This window comes from Ipomoea nil, unplaced genomic scaffold (assembly GCF_001879475.1).
Source record: "Ipomoea nil cultivar Tokyo-kokei standard unplaced genomic scaffold, Asagao_1.1 scaffold2792, whole genome shotgun sequence".
NCBI classification, from domain to species: domain Eukaryota; kingdom Viridiplantae; phylum Streptophyta; class Magnoliopsida; order Solanales; family Convolvulaceae; genus Ipomoea; species Ipomoea nil.
In genome coordinates this window covers 3,019,787-3,040,952 of record NW_017619220.1, presented here as the reverse complement: position 1 = coordinate 3,040,952, position 21,166 = coordinate 3,019,787, and the positions used below count along the sequence as shown (strand labels likewise).

Sequence of the window (21,166 nt, the reverse complement as noted above, 5' to 3'; positions counted from 1 at the left end):
AAATCAATGGATGAAAATAACATACTCCTCATCATTTGACATCTCATAAAGTAAAAGTGAAAAAGTAAAGATATAAATTCCATGTATTTGAACTCATAGTTCGCTTACTCTTAGCATAAATAATAATTAACATATCAGTCAAGGTTTTCCCAACTTCTTATTATAAACGTTTCCAGGGTTTACTTATATGTCTCACCTAAATATTCAGTCAAAACCCCTAAATTGTGTTATGCTGATAATTGGGGATGAGCGCGAGTGGATGAGAATTGATTTGAGATAAATTCGCGTTCAATCCAAATACAAATTTAAAAATTTTCATCCCCATATGCATTTATTAGAGTTTTGGATCAAATCCTATTCCCCAATTGAGGATTAGATGCAGATCAACTAGTCTGATATATCATAAATTTAAATAGTAAAATAAATTCAAATGCAATTCAAGCATTCAAAAATTAATATGACAATAATTTTTGAAAGAGTTAATATCATCTGAGTTTCTCCGAGTATAGTAGTTTTGCCACGTCTAGTTCTAAACTTTCAAATTTACCATTTGTGGTCCAAGTTAACTACCATGGTCCTTCAACTATTAAAATTTAACGAACCATGGTCCTTTCAAGAGGACCACAACTGGTTAAATTTCGAAACTTGAAAGATCACGGGTGGTTAACTTTGACCACGAATGGTTAAATTTGAAAGTTGAAGGACCATAGATGATCAATTTGAAAGTTTAGAACTAAACGTGGCAAAACCATTATACTCGGAAGACCTTAGATGGTGTTAACTCTTTTTGAAGCATCTCATTTTATGGACACCATGCTATCAGTATTTAATAACAATTCCATCTGTAAAGTTATGCTAATAAAATAGAAGGTTTCACAAAATTGAATACATACAAACTTCATTCCCTTAATATTTTGCGAAGCAAATCAGGCAATCGTGTTTGAACCATACTCCGAGCTTAATATTTTGTTGTTTCCCATACTTTGGACTGTATGAAGAAGACACTTCAAAGCCTAAGCTATCAGGGCTAAAGAAGACAGTAAGGGGGCGTTTGGTTCAGGTTATATAACATATATAACCAATGAGATGTGACATTTCAAAGCTTACATTCCTATGTTTGGTTCATATTATCTCAGGGAATATAACATTCCCAATGAATAGAACATTCCTTCCACATAAGATTTTGAAGGGAATGTGATTCCCTTCCCTTTCTTAAGTTATGTAAGATAACCTTGGATATTTATAAATTTTGCCGTTTTAATTTTAATTATTTAAAAATATATATTTTATGTTATTTTATATATATATTAAAGATTTCCCTAAGGTATTCTAACATTCCGTGAACTAAACGGCCCCTAAAGATAGAATATGAGAGGTTGGTGTACATTTTCCATGAATGTGTAGAATACTAACCAAGGTTGGAATACTGAGTGCAATTCTGATGACTTACAAATGTAATTGGGCTGCAAAGGACCTTGTGGTCTACTAGCACCAAGTTACTTCCCTATGTGAGAGATGGAGGTTTTGGGTTTGAGCTTCATAGAGGCGGAATAATAGATGTGTGGTGCGGAGCAATTCTGTTTCTTAACTATTCTCATTTTTGTTTATAAAAAGGAATCTATGTTGTAATCTATTTATAAAAAGGCGGAAAAACAGATGTGTGGTGCGGAGCAATTCTGTTTCTTTAACTGTTCTCATTTTTGTTTATAAAAAGGAATCTATGTTGTAATCTATTTATAAAAGCCTTCGATTTGTTTTTAATTATATATATTTAATGATAGCTTTGCACATTTGGAGATGGGATCAATGACTGAAATGTGTAGGAGAGAAACGAAATTCCGTAAATGTGTGTTGACTTTTTTTTTTGACATAAATGTATAAAACTCAGTTCCAACTTGCGTTTTTTGTGTTGTCCCGGCTGTATTTTTTTTTTTCATAATTTACGTAAAACGCATGAAGGAGGTTTTTCGTATTGTATACGTAAAACGCATATGCCAAATGCGTTTTCATGGGACATATCGAATACGTTAAAACGCATTTGGGAGATGCGTTTTACGTATAATACTAAAAAATACTAAAAACGCAACTCCCAAATGCGTTTTATTTACTGGCGCCAGTCCGTCGGAATTTTTTGGAAAACGCAAGAAGCAGTTGCGTTTTACGAATAATACGTAAAACGCAAATACCAGTAGCGTTTTAGTAATTTCCGGCGCCGGTTAGTTGTTATTCTAAATGCGGCGGTTCACAAAATATGACTTGTTATTTCCGGGTTCGAATCTTTTGACATGGTTTTGTTAGCTCTTTATGTTTTTCAGAAAACTAAGTATTATTAAAAAGAAAAATGATAATAGAAGGTGGGCTTGCGTAGACGGTTGAGTGTGTATTTGAATGTGTGTTACGGCCGCTTGGCTTTGGTTTAAAACCTATCGTAACTAATTTTATTTTACTCAGAGAAAAGTAAGTATTATTAAAAAGACAAATGTTAATAGAAGGTGGGCTTGCGTAGTTGGTTGAGTGTGTATTTGAATAGAAGGTGGGCTTGTGTAGTTGGTTGATTGTGTATTTGAATGTGTTTTAGGGCTCGCTTGGCCTTGGTTCAAAACCTATCCTAAGTAATTTTTTCTCTTACTCAGAGAAAAGTAAGTATTAATAAAAAGAGAAATGTTAATAGAAGGTGGGCTTGCGTAGTTACTTGAGTGTGTATTTGAATGTTTGTTAGGGCTGTTTAGCCTTAGTTTGAAACCTATCCTAAGCAGTGGTTTAGTGAAGTTGTTTTCTAAGTTTTGAGATGGTTAATATTTCAAACTTTAGAATTGTTTGGGTAGACCGGTGATTGAAACTTATTTAGCTAGAAATTTAAAACAAACATATATATCATTTGTTTTTCTTAGATTTAGAAATTAACTAAATTTTGTAGGATGCACAAAACATTTTCATCTGATATGTTAGAATAATTTAATTTTATTAGAGTATTCGTTTTCAAACTGCATGGATTAATTCCAAAATTGTAAATGGCCGTACAAATAAATATATTTATAAATGTATGTATGTATGTATATATATATATATATATATATATATATATATATATATATATATATATATATATATTGCGCAGTATGGTTGTGTAATCAAAATGGAAATAGAAATAATAAAATAAAGCTCGGTCTATTTTATTTGAATATAAACTTCAGGTACAATTGATATATTGTGTACTTTACAAATGAAGAAGCTAAATGTATACAATATTAAATGTCGGAAGTGTAAGTCGGGCACGGATCATTTCCTGGCCAAGGTATAATACGGAAGCAGTAACTGCAACAGCATTGGCTTAGGTTACCGTGTTATTTAAGTTTATTATCGTAAAAATCAAACGTGATAGTGACAGTATGTGTACTCTGTCATAATATCCATCACGCCTGTTTTTCGATATATATTTTAAAGCTCACGACATATTTATTATGAATACATAATAATATATGTCGCGAGACTTAATTGAGGATCTTCAATTTTTCGCGAGAATTAATTGCGGATCGACTGTCATAGTTTGTACCTGCAAAAAGTTAAATAAATCAAAATTAAAATGAGTAAGACCGATATTGTATATGTATATAAGATATATATGAATGTATATGTAAATATGCAACTTACAGTTGGTATATTTTTTTTCCCCATTTGTTGGTTGAAATATAAAAAACATATGAATGCGTGGGTTGTGTTTGGAATTTTCGAAGTTTGCCCACCAAAAGTAACAAGTATACATTGGTAGTTTAAACATGATAGAGGTTGTAGTGGGAGTATAGTTAACATCACATATTTATAGGCATTGAAAACGCATGTGCCATTTGCGTTTACCAAGCCTAGAACGCATTTCCAAGTTGCGAAATGTGTTGAAGTGGAATGTGGAAAAAGCACAAGTACTAGTATGATATTTTTATTGATGAGTTTTGTGGTATTTTCAAATATTTAAAAACCTTAAAATATGATAAAATGGGTAAACTAAAAAAAAATACGACGTTAAAGTATATATTACAGAAATTGGAAGTGCAAACTGTTCACTGATCATCCTCATTTGATGTATACTGCTCCCAACAATGACTCAACTATGTCTGCTAGGGCAATTGGAGGATGGAATGAAGCTGTTGAACGGAGTAGTCGCGAAATTTAGTTGAAATTCATTGAGCACTTGGATTCACGGCGAACTATTGGGTTGAAGGAAAATTTTTGAGCCAGAGATCGTTGGTAAAAAGAAAACAAATTACCCATACTAAAAAATTTAAGAAACAATGGCGGGAAGGGAAAAAATTGTGGGTTTTACTCTAAATCATCAAACGCAATGTGGTATATATAGGCCAAATAAGAAGTGATGTTTCGAAAAAACTCTAGGCAAAACGCAACTGGGCTTTGCGTTATTGTATAAAACGCAAATGGGCCTTGCGTTATTGTGTTAAACGCAAGTCCGATTTGCGGTTTACTGCTGATGGGATGGGATGGGACTTGTCTTGATGTAATGGATGGGACTTGTCTTGATGGGTTGTCATCATGGCAGTCTGGGCGAAAATGCAAGTCCAACTTGCGTTTTGTGCATAGAAGAACGCAATTAGTAATTGCGTTCTTCAAAATTTCATTTTTTTTTTGTTTATTTATTTTTTTCGGATAGTAGTGTTCACACACTCGGCGAGTTTTCACACTCAGATTTTGTTATAATATGTTGTCAAACAAAAAAGAAAATGAAATTTGAGATTAAAAATTATTTAAGGGAACGCATACAAATGTTTATTTCAATAATACATACATATATGTTAATTTATTTTGAAAGTAGTTGTTTAAATTCTTCAACGATTGAATGGAGTCTGAGCGCATGATCATTATTCGCACGTTCTAGTTCTTGTTCCATACGACGTAAGATTTCGGCATTTGATAATTTGTTAGTATTTGTTGTCGTTGAATTAGAAGTTGAACCGCGAGTTGAACTGCATGGGTCGAAATCATGTTGTTGTTTGGCCCTGAATATGTTGAACGCTCTAACGGCGTCATCTCTGGAGGTAAATGATTTGTATAAATTGTCGCTATAGCGATGTACTTGAGCTTTTGCATCCTCCCAGTTGTCATAGATCCCTGGTTGTCGACCGACAAACACTACATATGCCTTTCCCTAGTAATAAACATAAGGTTATTATGCACGAAGGGTTAATGCAAAGAATAGCTAATTAAAGGTAAAATACATACCATTGAATGCCCGTTTAAGAAGCTTGTTAAATGCTAGCGAGGTGGTATAGTTGAGTGAAAAGTAGATGAATGATTTTGTGGGTATTTATAGGCGCAGAAGAGTTTATTTCATTGGATTCAGCTGTACTTTACAAAACATGTTACATCCGGTTGATGCCAAGTATTAATCGAGGTCGAAATTTACAATAGCAGCGAATTATACATAATAAAAACAACAATGAAATATATTTTACAGATAAAAATATATACATGAATGAAGTTGGGCTACAAAGATATTTTGTTGTATTTTTCCTGATTTTGAAGAAGCTGAAACGTTTTTTGAGGTGCAACCCGAGGGCGTATATTCACCGAATAACAAACCACCTGATAGTGAGGAGTATGATTTGAAGATTTTTGAATCTGTCTCCAATTTCATGTGGCGGAGGAATTTGTTTCAGAGAGGAGGCATTGGTCGCTTTCTTTTCCTCACTGTTCCTTTGGTTACGCGGATTACGTTCTAGCACCATACCAATGACCATTCGCGAAATTTAGTTGAAATTCACTAAAACTCCAACTGAATTTAACTGTCATATAACAATAAAACTAAATTGGGATGAGATAATTTAAAAGTAGAATACAAAACCGACATATCATAAAAAAATGAAGACCTATTCCTATAAGACATATCAATGTAATGTAAAAGAAAGATAGTTGTGTGTGTATGTGATGTAAAAATGAAATGAATCGAAATATTTATAGGCAATGAGAAAATATAAAACGACAAACCGAATAGATGAATATATGTATATGTATATATATATATATATATATATATATATATATATATATATATATATATATATATATATAGTTAGTAGATAATTTGGGCTGTCCATTATCACATGGGCTGTCAGCAAAGTCTCAAGGCTGTCACCTCGGTGACAGCCTTGGTGATAGCCACATGGGTAGTCAAATACTGACAGCCCAAGTGGGCTGTCAACAAAGTGACAAGGCCATGTGGCCTTGTCACTTTTTGGACAGCCCACATGGGTTGTCACATCCCTAACAAGCCACATGCGCTTGTCAGGGCGTGAAACGATGAGACCCAATGAATGGGTTTCGTCGTTTTGATTATTTTCGGTGCATTTATTGAGCACCCTCACACTTTTTTGGTGCATTTGGTGAAAGTTGAGCATGTAAATTTTTGTTTTTTTTTTTAAGTTTCAGGTTAGTTAAAATAAATTTTGTGTGTATTAGAAATATATGAACGTTTTCTTTAAATAATATATTTTTTAATTTGTTTATTTATTTTATTTCAGGTGATTCATTACGAAATGGAAGGTATGGATTTCAAATTTTTGTGCATTCAATTTTACTTCGATAACGAATTTTATATGTTCGATAATTTTGGTATTATATTATGTTTGTTTTTGTAGGTACGAATGTTCCGGTTTTAATATGTTCTTCAACTACACATGCTTGTACGAATGATATTGACTTCAATATTGCTTCACAAAATGTATTGTTTGTGTAAAAAACAAGTTCATTTGAGGAATTAGTGACGGGGGTGAATAATTGTCTTCAAATTGATGGTGAATGAGATTGTTGTTAAAATCTGGGGAAAATTTCAGCAAAATCCATTGCAAGAGGGCAACATTGTTTTTCCGTTTCCAATCAATAATAATCAGTCATGGTCATATTTTTTGGGTGCAATGTCTATGTTTCCTGTACCGATAGTAGTTTTTGTTAAACGGGAAACGTTCTCGTCCTCTACTATGAATTTAAGCGTTGCTTGCAGTCAGGGTGGTTTGGAATTGTTCCGAAGTCAAATGTCGTTGGATCCACTAACGGTTAGAAGAGGGGCTACTGACATTAGTGGCCCATCGCGTTCCACGTTGGCGCAAGAAATAGTGAATCATCAATCCGAAGACGTCCACGGCGCATTCGGTGGTTTTACCGACACCAACAGCGGGGATGATTATGACTTTTGGGAATCTTCTGGTGACGATGATGATGACTACGATCCACGTGAAGATATGTGTGATACTCCTTCAGAACAAATGATCATTGGATCATCTTCCGCGCAAAGGAATAATGTGAGTTCGTACGATGATTATCAAGCGTATGGTCATGGAGTTCAACCAGGAACTTCGTCCTTGCATACTGGCATTGTATTCAACAGTTATGCACTGCTAAAGACTATGGTGACACACCATAATCTAAGGACTCATACACATTTCACGACGTTGTGCAAAAGGGCGAAATACTGGAAGGCGGGTTGTTTGTATCCCGAACAGTGTCGGTGGATGATTTCAGCGGGCGAAATTTCCAACACGGAAAAGTGGGAGGTCAAAAAGTTTCACGGACAGCACACATGTCGGGTTGATTATATGAAAGGGGGAGCGGACTACAACTTAACGAGCAAAGTCATCGCCGACTTCATTTTATCAAAAATTGAAGGGGATCCCCAATACAAGATAAAATATATTATCAATGATGTTCATGCCAACTGGGGTGTACGTGTTAGGTACAAGAAGGCGTGGTACGCCAAGGTTCTTGCGTTGGAAAATTTGTATGGGAAGTGGGATGATTCTTATAATATTATTCCCAAACTTCTTCTCGCGTTACAACAAACGAACCCCGGATCTATTGTTGATTTTGAACTAGCGGCCACACCCACTCCGAATGTGTTTGAGTTCAAGTACGCATTTTGGGCATTTAAGCCGACACTCAACGGGTTTAAATATTGCTTGCCCATTCTTACCATTGACGGTACACATCTTTACGGGAAGTACAGAGGCCATCTATTGCTAGCGGTTGGCTACAATGCTAACAAAGAGATCTATCCGGTTGCATACTCGATAGTTGACGTTGAGACTGGCGATAGTTGGACCTGGTTCCTGAAATTGGTAGCAACACATGTGTTTGGGGATCTCGAACGCATATGCATTATTTCAGACCGCCATGGTGGGATTGACGTGGCATTTCACATAGTGGATGAATTGCGTGAGCCTCGGGTACAACAAAGATACTGCCTCCGCCATCTAAGGTCCAATGTAATGACGAAATTCAAGAACAAGGATTTAAACAATTTGGTTTGGCAAGAGGGGTGTGCACTTGATGAGAGGGGTTTTAATGCGATGATGAGCACAATTTGGTGTGTTGATGAGGCGGCGTACAATTATCTTAACGAAATACCTCTGCGGTATTGGGCTCTTAGCCATGATGGCGGTTTTCGACATGGTCTACTGACTACTAACAACTCGGAATATTTCAACAACACGTTGAAAGGTGTTCGATTCCTACCCATCACAGCCATTGTTAAGGTGACTTTGGAGAAATTCGCGTTGCAGTTTGCGGACAGACGAACAAAGGGATTGATAATGCATCAATCTGGTTTGCAATAGCCAAGGAAAATTTTAGACGAAATGTTGAAAAGGGATACATACAAGTTCCGCGCGAAAGTCAAAAGGCACGATGACGTTCAGGGGGTTTACGCAATTGCTATAGAAGGCGATGTTACACCATCGGGCAGGCCAAAATTCGAAACCATTAACATGCATGAAGGATACTGTAGTTGCGGCCAATGGCTGTTGATGGATTGCCGTGCGTGCACGCTCACGCCGCTTCCCATTATGTGGGAAGAGTCCCTGATGGTATGGTCCCGGAAAAATTTTCGCTGCAAAATTATATTAAATGCTACGAAGGAACCATAATGCCTCTGTTGTCCGAAGAGTATTAGCCATTGGTACCCTACACGGTTTTGCCACCGCAAAGTGTTCCCCAAAGACGTGGTAGGCGCCCCAGCAGAAGAATTCCTAATGAAATGGATATGGCCGGAAGAAGATGTGGCATTTGCCGATCAGCCAACCATGATGTTAGACGATGTGTGCACGTTTAACCAGGTCAATACAACGATGACGCTCTATGAAACCGATTTCATTTGAGTTCTAATTATGTCCTTCCGCCAAATTTTTTTTATTTACTGTACTGTTTCGTGTCTAATGTTTTTCGACAATATTATATTCCGCATGTTGGGCTTTGTGTACTTTATCGGTTTTAATTCCAAAGTTTGACACCCCAAATGGGATGTCACAATCGACTACCTACCAAATGTGACAGCCGATTTGACTGTCACAATAAAGGTGACATGTGACAGCAAGTACCGGCTGTCACATCATACAATAACATATATATATATATATATATATATATATATATATATATATATATATATATATATATATATATATATATTATTTTTATTTTTTTTTTTGTTTTTCGACCTTTCGTTATCGTATTTTTGATGAGTATATGTGAAGACTGGGTAATGAGAAAATATGCATACTATATAATAAAGATTTATGCTCCGAAAAGTTACAATACAGTTACGTTCCACAGGGAGGTCGCCTTGTATTGTGAGATGGCCTCCGACGTTGATAGCGTACGATTGTTGGTTCATTGTCTTGCGAAGGATTAACCACTTGAGATTGATCCAACAGTTCGTCAGCAGCAAACAACTCGTGTACAGAAGGGTGGTCAAATGGCGCGTTAGACAGCGCATGAGAAGAACTGGGCATTTCACGTCCACCGTGTTCAGGCATTTCATGGGAAGATTCTCCGGGCTCAAAATAAGGCAATGGCATATATGGAGTAATCATCATGTTGGGGGAATGTGGTATGGGAAATTGTTGTACTTGAAGTTGTGTGGTATCGCCCATATATTGCGTTCCAAATACATCTTGTTCCTGTCCCGCCGGTCGCTGTTCTTCCTGATGCCCGCCGGGGACATCATCGCAGTTGAAGTTCATAGGTGGAACTTCCTGACGACGATGACCCCCCTGAGCTCGGCGACCGCGCCTGTTCACGTCCCTTCGTCTGTCAGGGTTTCGAACTTGCTGAAAAGGCTGGTAATATATTTCCTCGTAATTCTCAGGCCGAGGAAAATCCAAGAGGTAGCTAAAGTTTAGCCGATTTAGTTCTGCGCGGGCTATTTGTTGCACTTCATTCATATATTCCCCGGTCTCTCCGTGCTCCGCGGCAATTTCACCAACAATGTTGATGTGGCGCAAAGCTTCCACCTACGCATAATATAATTATTTGGTAAGGAAGTGAAACACATAAACCCATCAAAAAAAAAATTAGTGTGGAGAAGTTGAGTGGAACCGTTGCCGCATATGACGGTGATGTGTGCATGTATCATTCCGTATGCAGATGTTCAGGATTTCCAATCACACGCCTTCCAACCCTGTAGAACCAATGTTCGTAGGCCAAACTACAATATGGACCTAACGGGACATGTGGGGCAATGGCAACCAAGTTATTGTAACGATTCTCCCAGACTGCAACATGTAATTGGCGGTGAGTTGCCCAATCATTAATCTTGGAGCGACCATCAAATTTGTGCAAATGTGGATCGTACACAACATGGTCCGGGATGTCTTGGTATCCCCCAAACTGTCTTATGACCCTATCTGGATAATGCCACTCGACGGCGAAAAAAAATAATAAAGGAACACGTGCCGTCCAAATTAGCTGTCCCTTCCGAGAACAAAGAGGCAATGTGTCTACATTGTAGGGCATCCAAACAAACTACATGAAAAAAAATGAATTAGACATTACGTAGAGTCAAACATGTATAATATATATATATATATATATATATATATATATATATATATATATATATATATATATATATATATATATATATATATATACACACGCATAGATTTTGAATCCGGTGCATCCCCTCTTGCCAGGTGAGCTCGTGAGCCTAGATCCTGATCTTTTATTTTTTCATTTCAACGCGTGAGATTGCTTTGCATTTTTAAGGCTATGAGCTGATTTATTTACTAGGCATGGGCTTTCTAGTCTTTTGGCATTATATTTATTATGTTACCTTATTTATTTCTTGCTTTTTATTGGAAGGTGCAAAGTCTTTTTTATTCTCAATTCATTTTTTCCGATCGCAGCTTTGTGAAATATCTCTCACTCCTCCGTCTCCACAGAGTTCAATCTTCCGTCTCGATAATTTTCCAGCGCTCGCTCATCCATCTTTGTCGAGTTAGTGGATTTTCTGATGTCGCGTCTGCCTGTAATGGCGTGATAATCTCAATGGCTGGCTTCGCTAATTCGCTCAGCCTCTGTCGCGACACATTCACTGGAATCACCACTCTGTCGCTCTGCCTCGCCGGTCACTGGCTTCGTCTTCAACCGTCCCTAGCTGCTTGGCTCGCTGCTCGGCTACTCCTGCTTAGTCGCTCAGACCTCACCGCCTCAGGTTCGTTGTTTTCTCCGGTCGCACGCCCTTTCTATAAATCTTAATTGGTTGAATTGTTTACCCTAAAATTTGAGTTTTGAACTTATCCCGTTAGTGAATCGGAGTTTAATCAGTGTGCCCTAATTTCTCTAATTATGTTTGTCATCATCACCACCAGCAGAACCATATGTTATGTGGATTGCATATTGACATGATTACGGATGTATATTCTATTTTTTTAAACACTCATTTCTTTACAAGGTTTTATATGTTCTATACTAATTTTATTTTTTTTTTAGCCCAAAGAATATCTTGTGACCACCCATTTGGAATGGTAACAAAGGTCACACTACATAGTAGTTGGCATTTATCTCCCATTTAAGAAGAAGACAATGCAGATTTTAATATCACAAGTGTTGTTAAATTTGGTTTTATCATTTTCTGTATGTGATACATTGATATACCATAGATTATGTGGATCTCATTTTTACATGTTTAATATTATAAGCATGGCTAGCGTGACAATTAATATGCACCAATTCAGTTCTCCAATTTTTTCTTTTGATCTCATTCCCATTCTTTCAATGTGCTTATTCTTTCCTTTTTTGCTTTGTAGCAAAAAAGAGTTTGTACTAAGATGGCGGAGGATTCTGAGTATCGCTGTTTCATTGGTAACTTGTCATGGTCAACATTTTATCAAATTCTAAAAGATGCATTTCGGAAGTTTGGAAATCTTGTTGAGGCAAAGGTAAGAAGTTGCTTCATGTAGTCCATTGTTTAGTTTACATGTTTTACCTTCTGAGTTGAGTGATGTTTTCTGCTATTATGATTTCATGCAGAATCACAACCTGCACATATTTGTTTATTGTTTTTCAGAAAACACCTGACTATTGATTATATCACTGGCTTTGTTGTGAGATAATTTGTCAAGAGAATACCTATATAACTGTATTGACCTAGGAGTAATACTTTCTTTTTTATTTTTGTGGATAATTTTTAGTAGGCTTTCATTTTCCAGGACCAGTTTGAATAAATGGCACAAATTTGAGTTTTTTAATAGGCTCATTCTATGATAGGCACCTTCTAAAATATGTTGTTTTACATTTGGATATACAATTTGATAAGTACTTCTATTACTATTAGTTTTTCCAGAGCGTTTCACTGCTGGAAATCATCAGATTTCCGACCACCCAAAAGTGGTCGGAAACGGCCTAAATTGGGTCGGAATCACGGTTTCCGACCATTTTTCCGATCAAATTGGGGGTTCGGAAAAGGCCGCGTCGCTAATTCCGACCACTAGAGCAAGTGGTCGGAAATAGCGACTACATTTTTTAATCGTCGGAAACAAACGACGAGTCTAACAATTGGACGAATTCAGTTTTCCGACGACCGGGTGGTCGGAAATCTAAGTACATTTTTTTTTAATAATTTATAATTTATACTGCTACTTTCCTACAAATTATCCGCTGCTTTTACAATTTTAAAACTAATAATTTCATAACACAAATATTATACATTTCAATAGCAAATTTTTTTTTTTTTTTTTTTTTTTTTTTGAAAGTTACTGACTCTATTACATTGTAGTATCTGTTCATATACTTTCTCAACCTACTGAAACACAAAGAACCAATAACGCCTCCACTGAGGCTCGAACTCATAATCTTCCAAATGGAAGTCCAACCCGGGTACCATTTCAATAGCAAATTTAGTTACACATAATGTTACAATTCTAATATCCACCTTCAAAAAACTAATTTCTAATTAAAAAATGCTAATACAATCAAAATATTTCCTACATTACAAAAAAGTTAAAATCTTGAATCTAAAGATCATCTAACCCATAGCTACCGGCTGGATCATTGGAAACACGGCTAATTTGCACCACGAAATGCAACAAATTGAGCTTCCAACCATACAAGTTTTTCCTTCATCTGCGTGTTCTCTTCCTTTAGTTCCTCATAAACTACATGTGCATTTCTTTGCCTCACATCCTCAGGGAAGTAGTGTGGTGGATCTTATCCAAATCCAAAAACATACCCTCCTTTCTTGAGGCTACCGGCTTCCTTGTACCATGCATTTAACTCTCCGACCTCATGTTGAATTTGTTGTTTTTGAGTTGCAACCTCCTATATTGAACCATTTGTACCCAACAGGCCAACACAATCATTTTATCATCTCAAAATCTAATAAAGGTTAAGAGAATCATTTTCCTAGAAGTTCCTCAAACAATTACCAACATAGATAAAACATCAATAAAAAAAATCAAAAACAAAACATGAAATAATTATATACAAGCACACTAATAAATAGACACACATAAAAAGCATTGGTGGTCAAGTACATCATAGAGCTAACCTCCTTTGCTTACACAGAATTTAAATGTTTGGTGCTTATTCATTTTCATACAAGGATTATATATGGTTGCAACAGAGCTTATGACATGGTTAATTAGTGGACTCCACTTTGTCTCTTCTTTCTTTTCTTGTGATAAAATTTCATTTGATATTAATGAATAATCTTCTGGAATTCAGAGCTGAATATGACCCAAAGAATGATTTACTAAATGAAGAATTCATGCTCAAAGGGAAGTGGTACCAACAGAAGGATTTGGAGGTACAACATGATATATTGAAATCATTATCAGTTTAAAACTTCTCACCATTATCGTGTCCATATATTAACTGAACTAGTATTTCAGTGCTTGACTAATAACACATACTATATTACTGATGGCCTGAAAATTTATTATTATCTTTTTTAAAAGGTAAAGAGCATTTTTCTAAGTGCAACATAATTACATAGATGAGGCACAACCCCATGTACATAGAAATGTACTTGAAAAGTAACTTGGTAGATATTTGACCATAAAACCCTTAACCCCCATGAGAAATAAACTCTGAAGATCCTTAACAAATGAAAATATAATAATAATAATAATAATAATAATAATTATTATTATTATTATAACCATAAGTTTTTGTACCATCAGCCTATCCAGAGCAGAAAGCAAATTCTCCCTTTTTAATGGTAGTAAATAGTTCTGCATTTTTAATGCTTATAATGACATGCAATTATCTTTCAATTATCAGGTTTCATGCACATACAAAGAATAAGTAGGAAGAAAACTAAGGGAAGTAGAGAGTTATAGCAACATTGTATTCAACAAAAAACATTTAAAGAAGAAACCATAGTGCTAGCCTGCCAACAAAAACATTATAGCAACCTTGTATTCACTAGGCCTACACTTTTAATGCTAGGAAAAGTTTTAGTATCTTACCATTACTTGTTGAGTCTTTTTGCAAACAAACTCATTTGTCTTTTTGCGTTTGTCTTGCATTACGTTGAGACATTTTCTGCTTAAAATCCAAAGAAAGTTGGTGGTGTAAAATAAATAATCAACATAAATGTAACCTATAATTCATCTCAATCAAACATTTTCTAAAAGATTGAACAACAAATCACAAACCAGACAACAAATATGTTACAATATTAAAAGCAAGTAAAGCTAAATGCATGCAAATAATCTTGCCAATTCATTTTTTAATCTACAGTTGAAATTGAATTGATGAATGACGTAGTGCACATTCAGATTAGTCTAGAAACACACATACTTGTACACCAGAACAGAACGCTAAAACTATTTCATTTCCCATACAAAATCAAAATAGTTTTGCTCATTTGGCAATTCTTTTTCATCAGTCATCAACAATGAAACTAGTTCAGTAGTTCAAGCTGTTTCTCTACTGCATATATTATGGCTGAAAAGAAATTCAAAAGTAATAAACCTAGTAACCTTGTAGATACCACAAATCAACTTTCATCCATTCTTGATTCTATACACAATCCAAATGAAGTTCTTAATCAAATGTTCTTTAATTCCAAGTTCCAACCCTAAATTCAAAGAAAATACAAGAGGAACGAAAGGGTTATACCTGATTAGTTTGGTCTCGTCGGTAGTGATGCGGTATTCGATTATCCAAAGACGCAAGTAGATAGCGAAGCCCATCGCCATTGTCAGTCCCAACCCAATCAGGACTACTGTCATTCAAAAGGAATACTCATTACTCACAACAAAATATATAACCTAAACTGTTAATAAACACCACCATCAGACCTGGGATTAATAATCTAGCAGATCTATTTCTACACCGGCGACGGGCAATGGTGGCAAGTCTGTATTTCCATCCGTTCTTGGCGGCGTCGGATGATGGTGGCGGATTTGTTTCTCCATCCGTTCTTGGCGGCGTCGGATGACGGTGGCAGAGTCCATTCGATGGTGAGACGGTGAAAATGGTGAAGATGTGAGACGTGAAAATGGGTTTAGGTGAGAGAGATGTGAGACTTCACAAGGCTCAAAAAAAGATGTTCTCAATTGATGGGTTTAGGCGTTTAGCAGATTTGTTGGAGGGAGCGAGGGATTTTGGTGCGAAAATTTTGGTCGAAATTTTGGGGTTATGGCGCCATTTATTTATTTATTTATTTATTTTTTTTTTTGGTCAAGAATATAGTAGGATATAATATAATTGTTTAAGTGTATAGTTTAATATAGTTATGTAACTATGTAAGTGTAATGTAGTTTATAAGTACAAATTATGCAAATTAAAACTTTTGACTAATTATAAAATAAATACTTTTTAAAAACAATTATAATAAAATATAATAAATCATTATTTTGCATTATTATGGAATAATATGCATTTTGTAGATATAGTGAAATGCATCATTTCATATGTATTTTCAATGTAGTTCTTACAGTTAAACGTCATGGAGATGGTGCAGTTATATGCTTGCTATTTGTTAGAACTGTCTAACACAATAGAAAATATGATAGGATTGTTTAGTCAAGTTATTTTGACATATGTACAATCTTTGAAAACTATCTTTATTACATTGATATCGTTTTAATTCTAAAATCATTATGAAATTGTTCGGGACAAATGCTAAATCTATTTGTCAAGCAAATTTACAAATTATAATTGTATAATTCATTAATATTAGTATATATATATATATATATATATATATATATATATATATATATATATAAGGGTTCAAGTGCGAGAATGGCTTCCTGTGCGATTGGACGCACCTTAAGCATTAACATGACACACATTAAGTATTAACTTCACGCATCTTAGTTTATAAGACTGACGCACCTTAAGAATACGAATCACACACCTTAAGCACACAATACACGCATCTTAAGGGCAAAACTCACGCATATTAAGCACAAAACTCACACACCTTAAGTTTCAACAACTACTCACATTAAGTACACAACTCAGACACCTCATGCACAAACCCACACACCTTAAGCACACAAACCATACGCACATTAAACACAAACCACACGCACATTAAGCACAAACTCAAGCACCTTAAATTTACCTAGATGCAAAAATTGCCAAATTGTCGTTGAAATTAAAAGGCAATCATGGCCACCGGAGTAGGAGACACAGTAGCAGCGTCAGGGATGGTTCGCTTAGATGAAACAACGGCAAAGCCATCAAGAATGAACGTCATGAGAAAACTTATACTGCTGATACCATATGATTGTTTGTATTCTGTGATAAAAATTCATACGCAGTACAATACACGATGATATACAATACATTATGTAGGATTTTGAAACTCAATAGAACTAGAATTGTAGAGTTCTAACAAGAATAAGGCGTTTTAAAGAGTTTAAGTTAAAAAATGATTTCATATATATACATAAAAAGGGGAACATAGTCTTATTTTTCATAGCAAGAATAGAGAGAGGATATCTACTAGTAATCAAAAAAAAAAAAAGTATGACTGAAACAATCAATGATAAAAAGATAAATCATGTGGCCTTCATACCATTGAATCACCAAAAATAAAAAATAAAAAAAAAATAATAATAAAGAGAATTTCCGACCACACTTCCGACCACTATAACAAGATTAGTTTAAAAAATTTATTCAATGGAAAAAATTTCCGACCACCTTTACTTTGTGGTCGGTATTTCCGACTACCATGTAAAGGTGGTCGGAAATTCCGACCACTTTCCGACCATTATACTTTTCCGTTGGAAAAATGAAAAAAAGTCATTTTTTGTGACCACTCTTTTGGATGGTCGGAAATGAGGTCGGAAAAACGTTATTTTCCAGCAGTGTTTTTTTTTTTTCTGAATTTATTTTACTAACTTGCAAAACAGCTGTTTTATACTTATTTTGATAAGTTCGATAAGGTTTCAGAAGCCATAACTTATTTACTAACTTGCAAAACAGCTGTTTTTATTTTTTATTTTTTATTTTCTGGTTCTGCCATGTGAGTTGGGCTTGGATGAGTTTTATGGTCAGTTTAAAATGTTTATGATTTCTCTATTACTCAGGTTGTTGACAAGTTTTCTGGTCGGTCTAAAGGTTTTGGTTTTGTTGCATTTGATGAGAAGAAAGCCATGGAAGAAGTTATTGATGCAATGAATGGAATTGATTTAGATGGTCGCGCCATTACGGTTGACAAGGCACAACCTCTATTATAGTGTAGGGAACACACCAAACTCTATGCATGCACACACGTTTTTAAGTTTTTTGTTGAGTTTTTGGATCTTTGGGTCATGTACAGTACATGTTATTCAACATTTTTGCTAGTTTTGACGTTTATGCATAGATGTATGTCACCGTGTGCAACTTAGTCTAAATGGGCTTGTAGTTAGTGGTTAAAAGTTTAGCGCCGCTGCGTGTGCGTAGATGTGTTTCACAGTGTGCAAGTTGGGCTAAATGGAATTTGACTTTTATTGATAGCTTTGTGCACTATGGGTATTTGGTATGTGCTTTGGATGGATTTGAGTGGGATTTTCACCCTCTGTTGGCAATGAATTTGAGTGGGATTTTCATATCCACACCCAATCCCCACCCACCACCCTTGAAAAAACCTTACTTGTGCGTATTGGGTGAGAGTGGGTGCCTGCAGATTGGTTTTTAATTGTCATCCCTCCATCATAATTATACTCCACTTTGATGTGGAAAATTGGAATTATTTATGATGCTAAATGTTTTTGCAAAACCCTATTAATGTTTGCTCTTGCAATCTTCTCATTGACAATGGAATATTGTTAACTTATTTTGATGCATGTTGGTCTTTGCTAATGTCTATAATCATATTTATTTCTTTTGTAGCCTTTGCCTTATATTCCCACGATCACAAATTATACTCAACTATGGACGTGGGTTCCTAATGTTGTTGTTGCTCACGAAAAGGAAGGGATTGAAGCTGTTCATCTGGCATCTAGAAGTTTAAAGAGCCTTATTTGCTGCTAATCTACATTAAATGTGTATATGTTAGGAATAAAGTGTAATGGTTTTGATATGCCAAATTTGTATTTGTAGATCCCCCAATTTTGTTTATAGGTTTAGTAGAGTCTTAGATCATGATCGGGAAATTATTTAAATATGAAAAGAGAAAAACAGAGGAAGATGGATGAAAATAGTAGAAGATATCAAGCCGAAAATCAAGAATTTGTCTGGAGAAAATGACAAATTGAAGAAGAAGATGAATGATACAATATTCACGTCGCTACTGCTTAAAGAAATATCCCAGAAGAATTTTCGTGAAGAAAATTAATATTGGAAGAATGCATGAAATTGACTTGGAGATCAAGCATCTATGGAAAGAAAGGAGTACATCAAATGTGATTGGAGATTTAATCAAAAGCTGTACGGATGAAGTGGATGATGCTTGATATGTTATGTAAAATGACTTAAGTTCGAAACTCACCATCAACAATTTTACAAGGTAAAATTTGAGAAGTCAAATTAAATAAATCTGATGGAGTTGGGCGCTAGTTTAAGCCTAAATTGGGAGCCAGTTTCAAAGAAAATTGAAATCAATTGAAATTGGGAGCCAATTCAAAGCAATTGAAATTGGGAGCCAGTTTCAAAGAAAATTGAAATTGGGAGCAAGTTTCACATGGGAATCAATTCAAGATGGGAGCCAATGTAGACAATTTCAAGTTGGGGACCTTTTGAAAATTGAAATCAATTGAAATTGGGAGCAAGTTTCACATGGGAATCAATTCAAGATGGGAGCCAATGTAGACAATTTCAAGTTGGGGACCGATGGGAATCAATTCAAAATGGGAGCCAATGTAGAAAATTTCAAGTTGGGGACTAGACAATTTCAAGTTGGGGACAATGGAGATCAAATTGAATTGAGAGCCAATGTAGACAATTTCAAGTTGGGGACCGATTCAAAGAAGACATGGAGATCAAATTGAATTGGGGACCGATTCAAAGAAGACATGGAGATCAAATTGAATTGAGATGAAATTCAATACCAGGAGAAGTCTGGGAGCCAATTTCGAAGTCAAAGTCAACAATTCAAATTGGGAAGCAATTGAAAGCACTAGGAAAGTTTGGGAGCCAATTGCAAGTCAAAGTCAATTGGGGGAGCCAATTGCAAGTCAAAGTCAATTGGGAGCCAATTACAATGGAGAAATTCAAATTGGGTGCCAATTACAAGCCAATTGAAATTGGGTGTCAATTACAAAGCAGAAATTCAAATTGGGTGGAAGTTCAAAGCCAGTTTGAAGTCTGAGAACACCCAGACGTGAGAATGAAGAAAATGAAGATGAACTTACAGTGAAAATATTAAATACTAGTTTTAACTAGTATGGGATTAAATTAATGAATATTTTTAAATCCCAAAGATACAAGGACCACTCCAGAGCTGATCAGAGAAGCCATTCTACACCAAAACTGAGACCCAGATATTCTCACTCAACGTTGAACCAGAGGAATATCAGATGAAGTTTGGGAGCTCATTTACATGGAGATGAAGATCCATCAACGGCTAGCTTATCCTTTCTGACATCTTCGCAGAAGATAAGATAAGATCTCTGACAAAAAGATACAAGATTTCAAAAATGAGAGCGTCTCTTTCCAACGGACAGATTCTCATTACCAGCTATAAAATGATGAAGATATGAAGACTTGAAGATGGGGAACTCACGAACAAGAGAGCAGAAAATTCGAAACTCATCAAGGAGATCGAATAGAGCAATTAAGCTTGAAAGAGCATAGAGCAAAAATCTCATTTGGTACAGAGCATACCAAAAATCTTCAAGTGAGAAGTGAGAAAAGAAAAAGAACTCATAGAGCTTCAAAGAAAATATTCAGAGAGTTCAAAAAGCAGAGCAAAAATATCAAGTGCTTTACTTGATATATTCAAAGAGAGAAAACACTCAGAGCTATCAAGAGAAATCATTCCAGAGTGTTTATCTTCATCAAAGAGACCTGCGCATCATTGAAGATCATCTACAGAGTCTCAGAAGTTGGAAGCAAGACAACACTTGTTTCGGAGCAAAACAAGAGAAGGGAGGAAAGTAGCACGGAGCAGTGAAATCCTGGATTGTCACACGAAGCTGTGAGATCCGAAGCAGCAGTGTCGGAGGCACTGGGCGTGATTAGTGCGGGCTTTGTGATCAAAGCACTAGATCACGGGATACGTTTCTACCGGAGTGTGGAAGACGGGGGGAAAGTAACGCGGAGTCATGAAATCCTGGGATAGTAGCGCGGCGACGTGAAACCCGAAGCAGCAGTGTGGTGTCACTGGGCGTGATTAGTGCGGGCTTTGTGATCAAAGCACTAGATCACGGAAATTCATTGTATCGTGGAACCAAGGAGTGGTAGATATAGTGAATTGCTCTTGGAGATAAGAGCAAGTGGAGTA

General features: G+C 35.8%; 1 protein-coding gene across 1 annotated transcript; it reads left to right on the top strand.

Moving 5' to 3' along the window:
- The first annotated feature begins 12,065 nt into the window (after positions 1-12,065).
- On the top strand, positions 12,066-17,978 carry LOC109157814 (glycine-rich RNA-binding protein RZ1A-like). Its single transcript, XM_019305655.1, has 3 exons — positions 12,066-12,218; positions 17,479-17,481; positions 17,829-17,978. The coding sequence occupies exons 1-3, from the start codon at positions 12,108-12,110 to the stop codon at positions 17,976-17,978; spliced, it is 264 nt and encodes an 87-aa protein (XP_019161200.1). The 5' UTR covers positions 12,066-12,107.
- Positions 17,979-21,166: the final 3,188 nt, after the last annotated feature.

Bases quoted from the DNA above. Each gene is read 5' to 3' on its own strand.
- LOC109157814 (XM_019305655.1), top strand. From the start codon at position 12,108: ATGGCGGAGGATTCTGAGTATCGCTGTTTCATTGGTAACTTGTCATGG.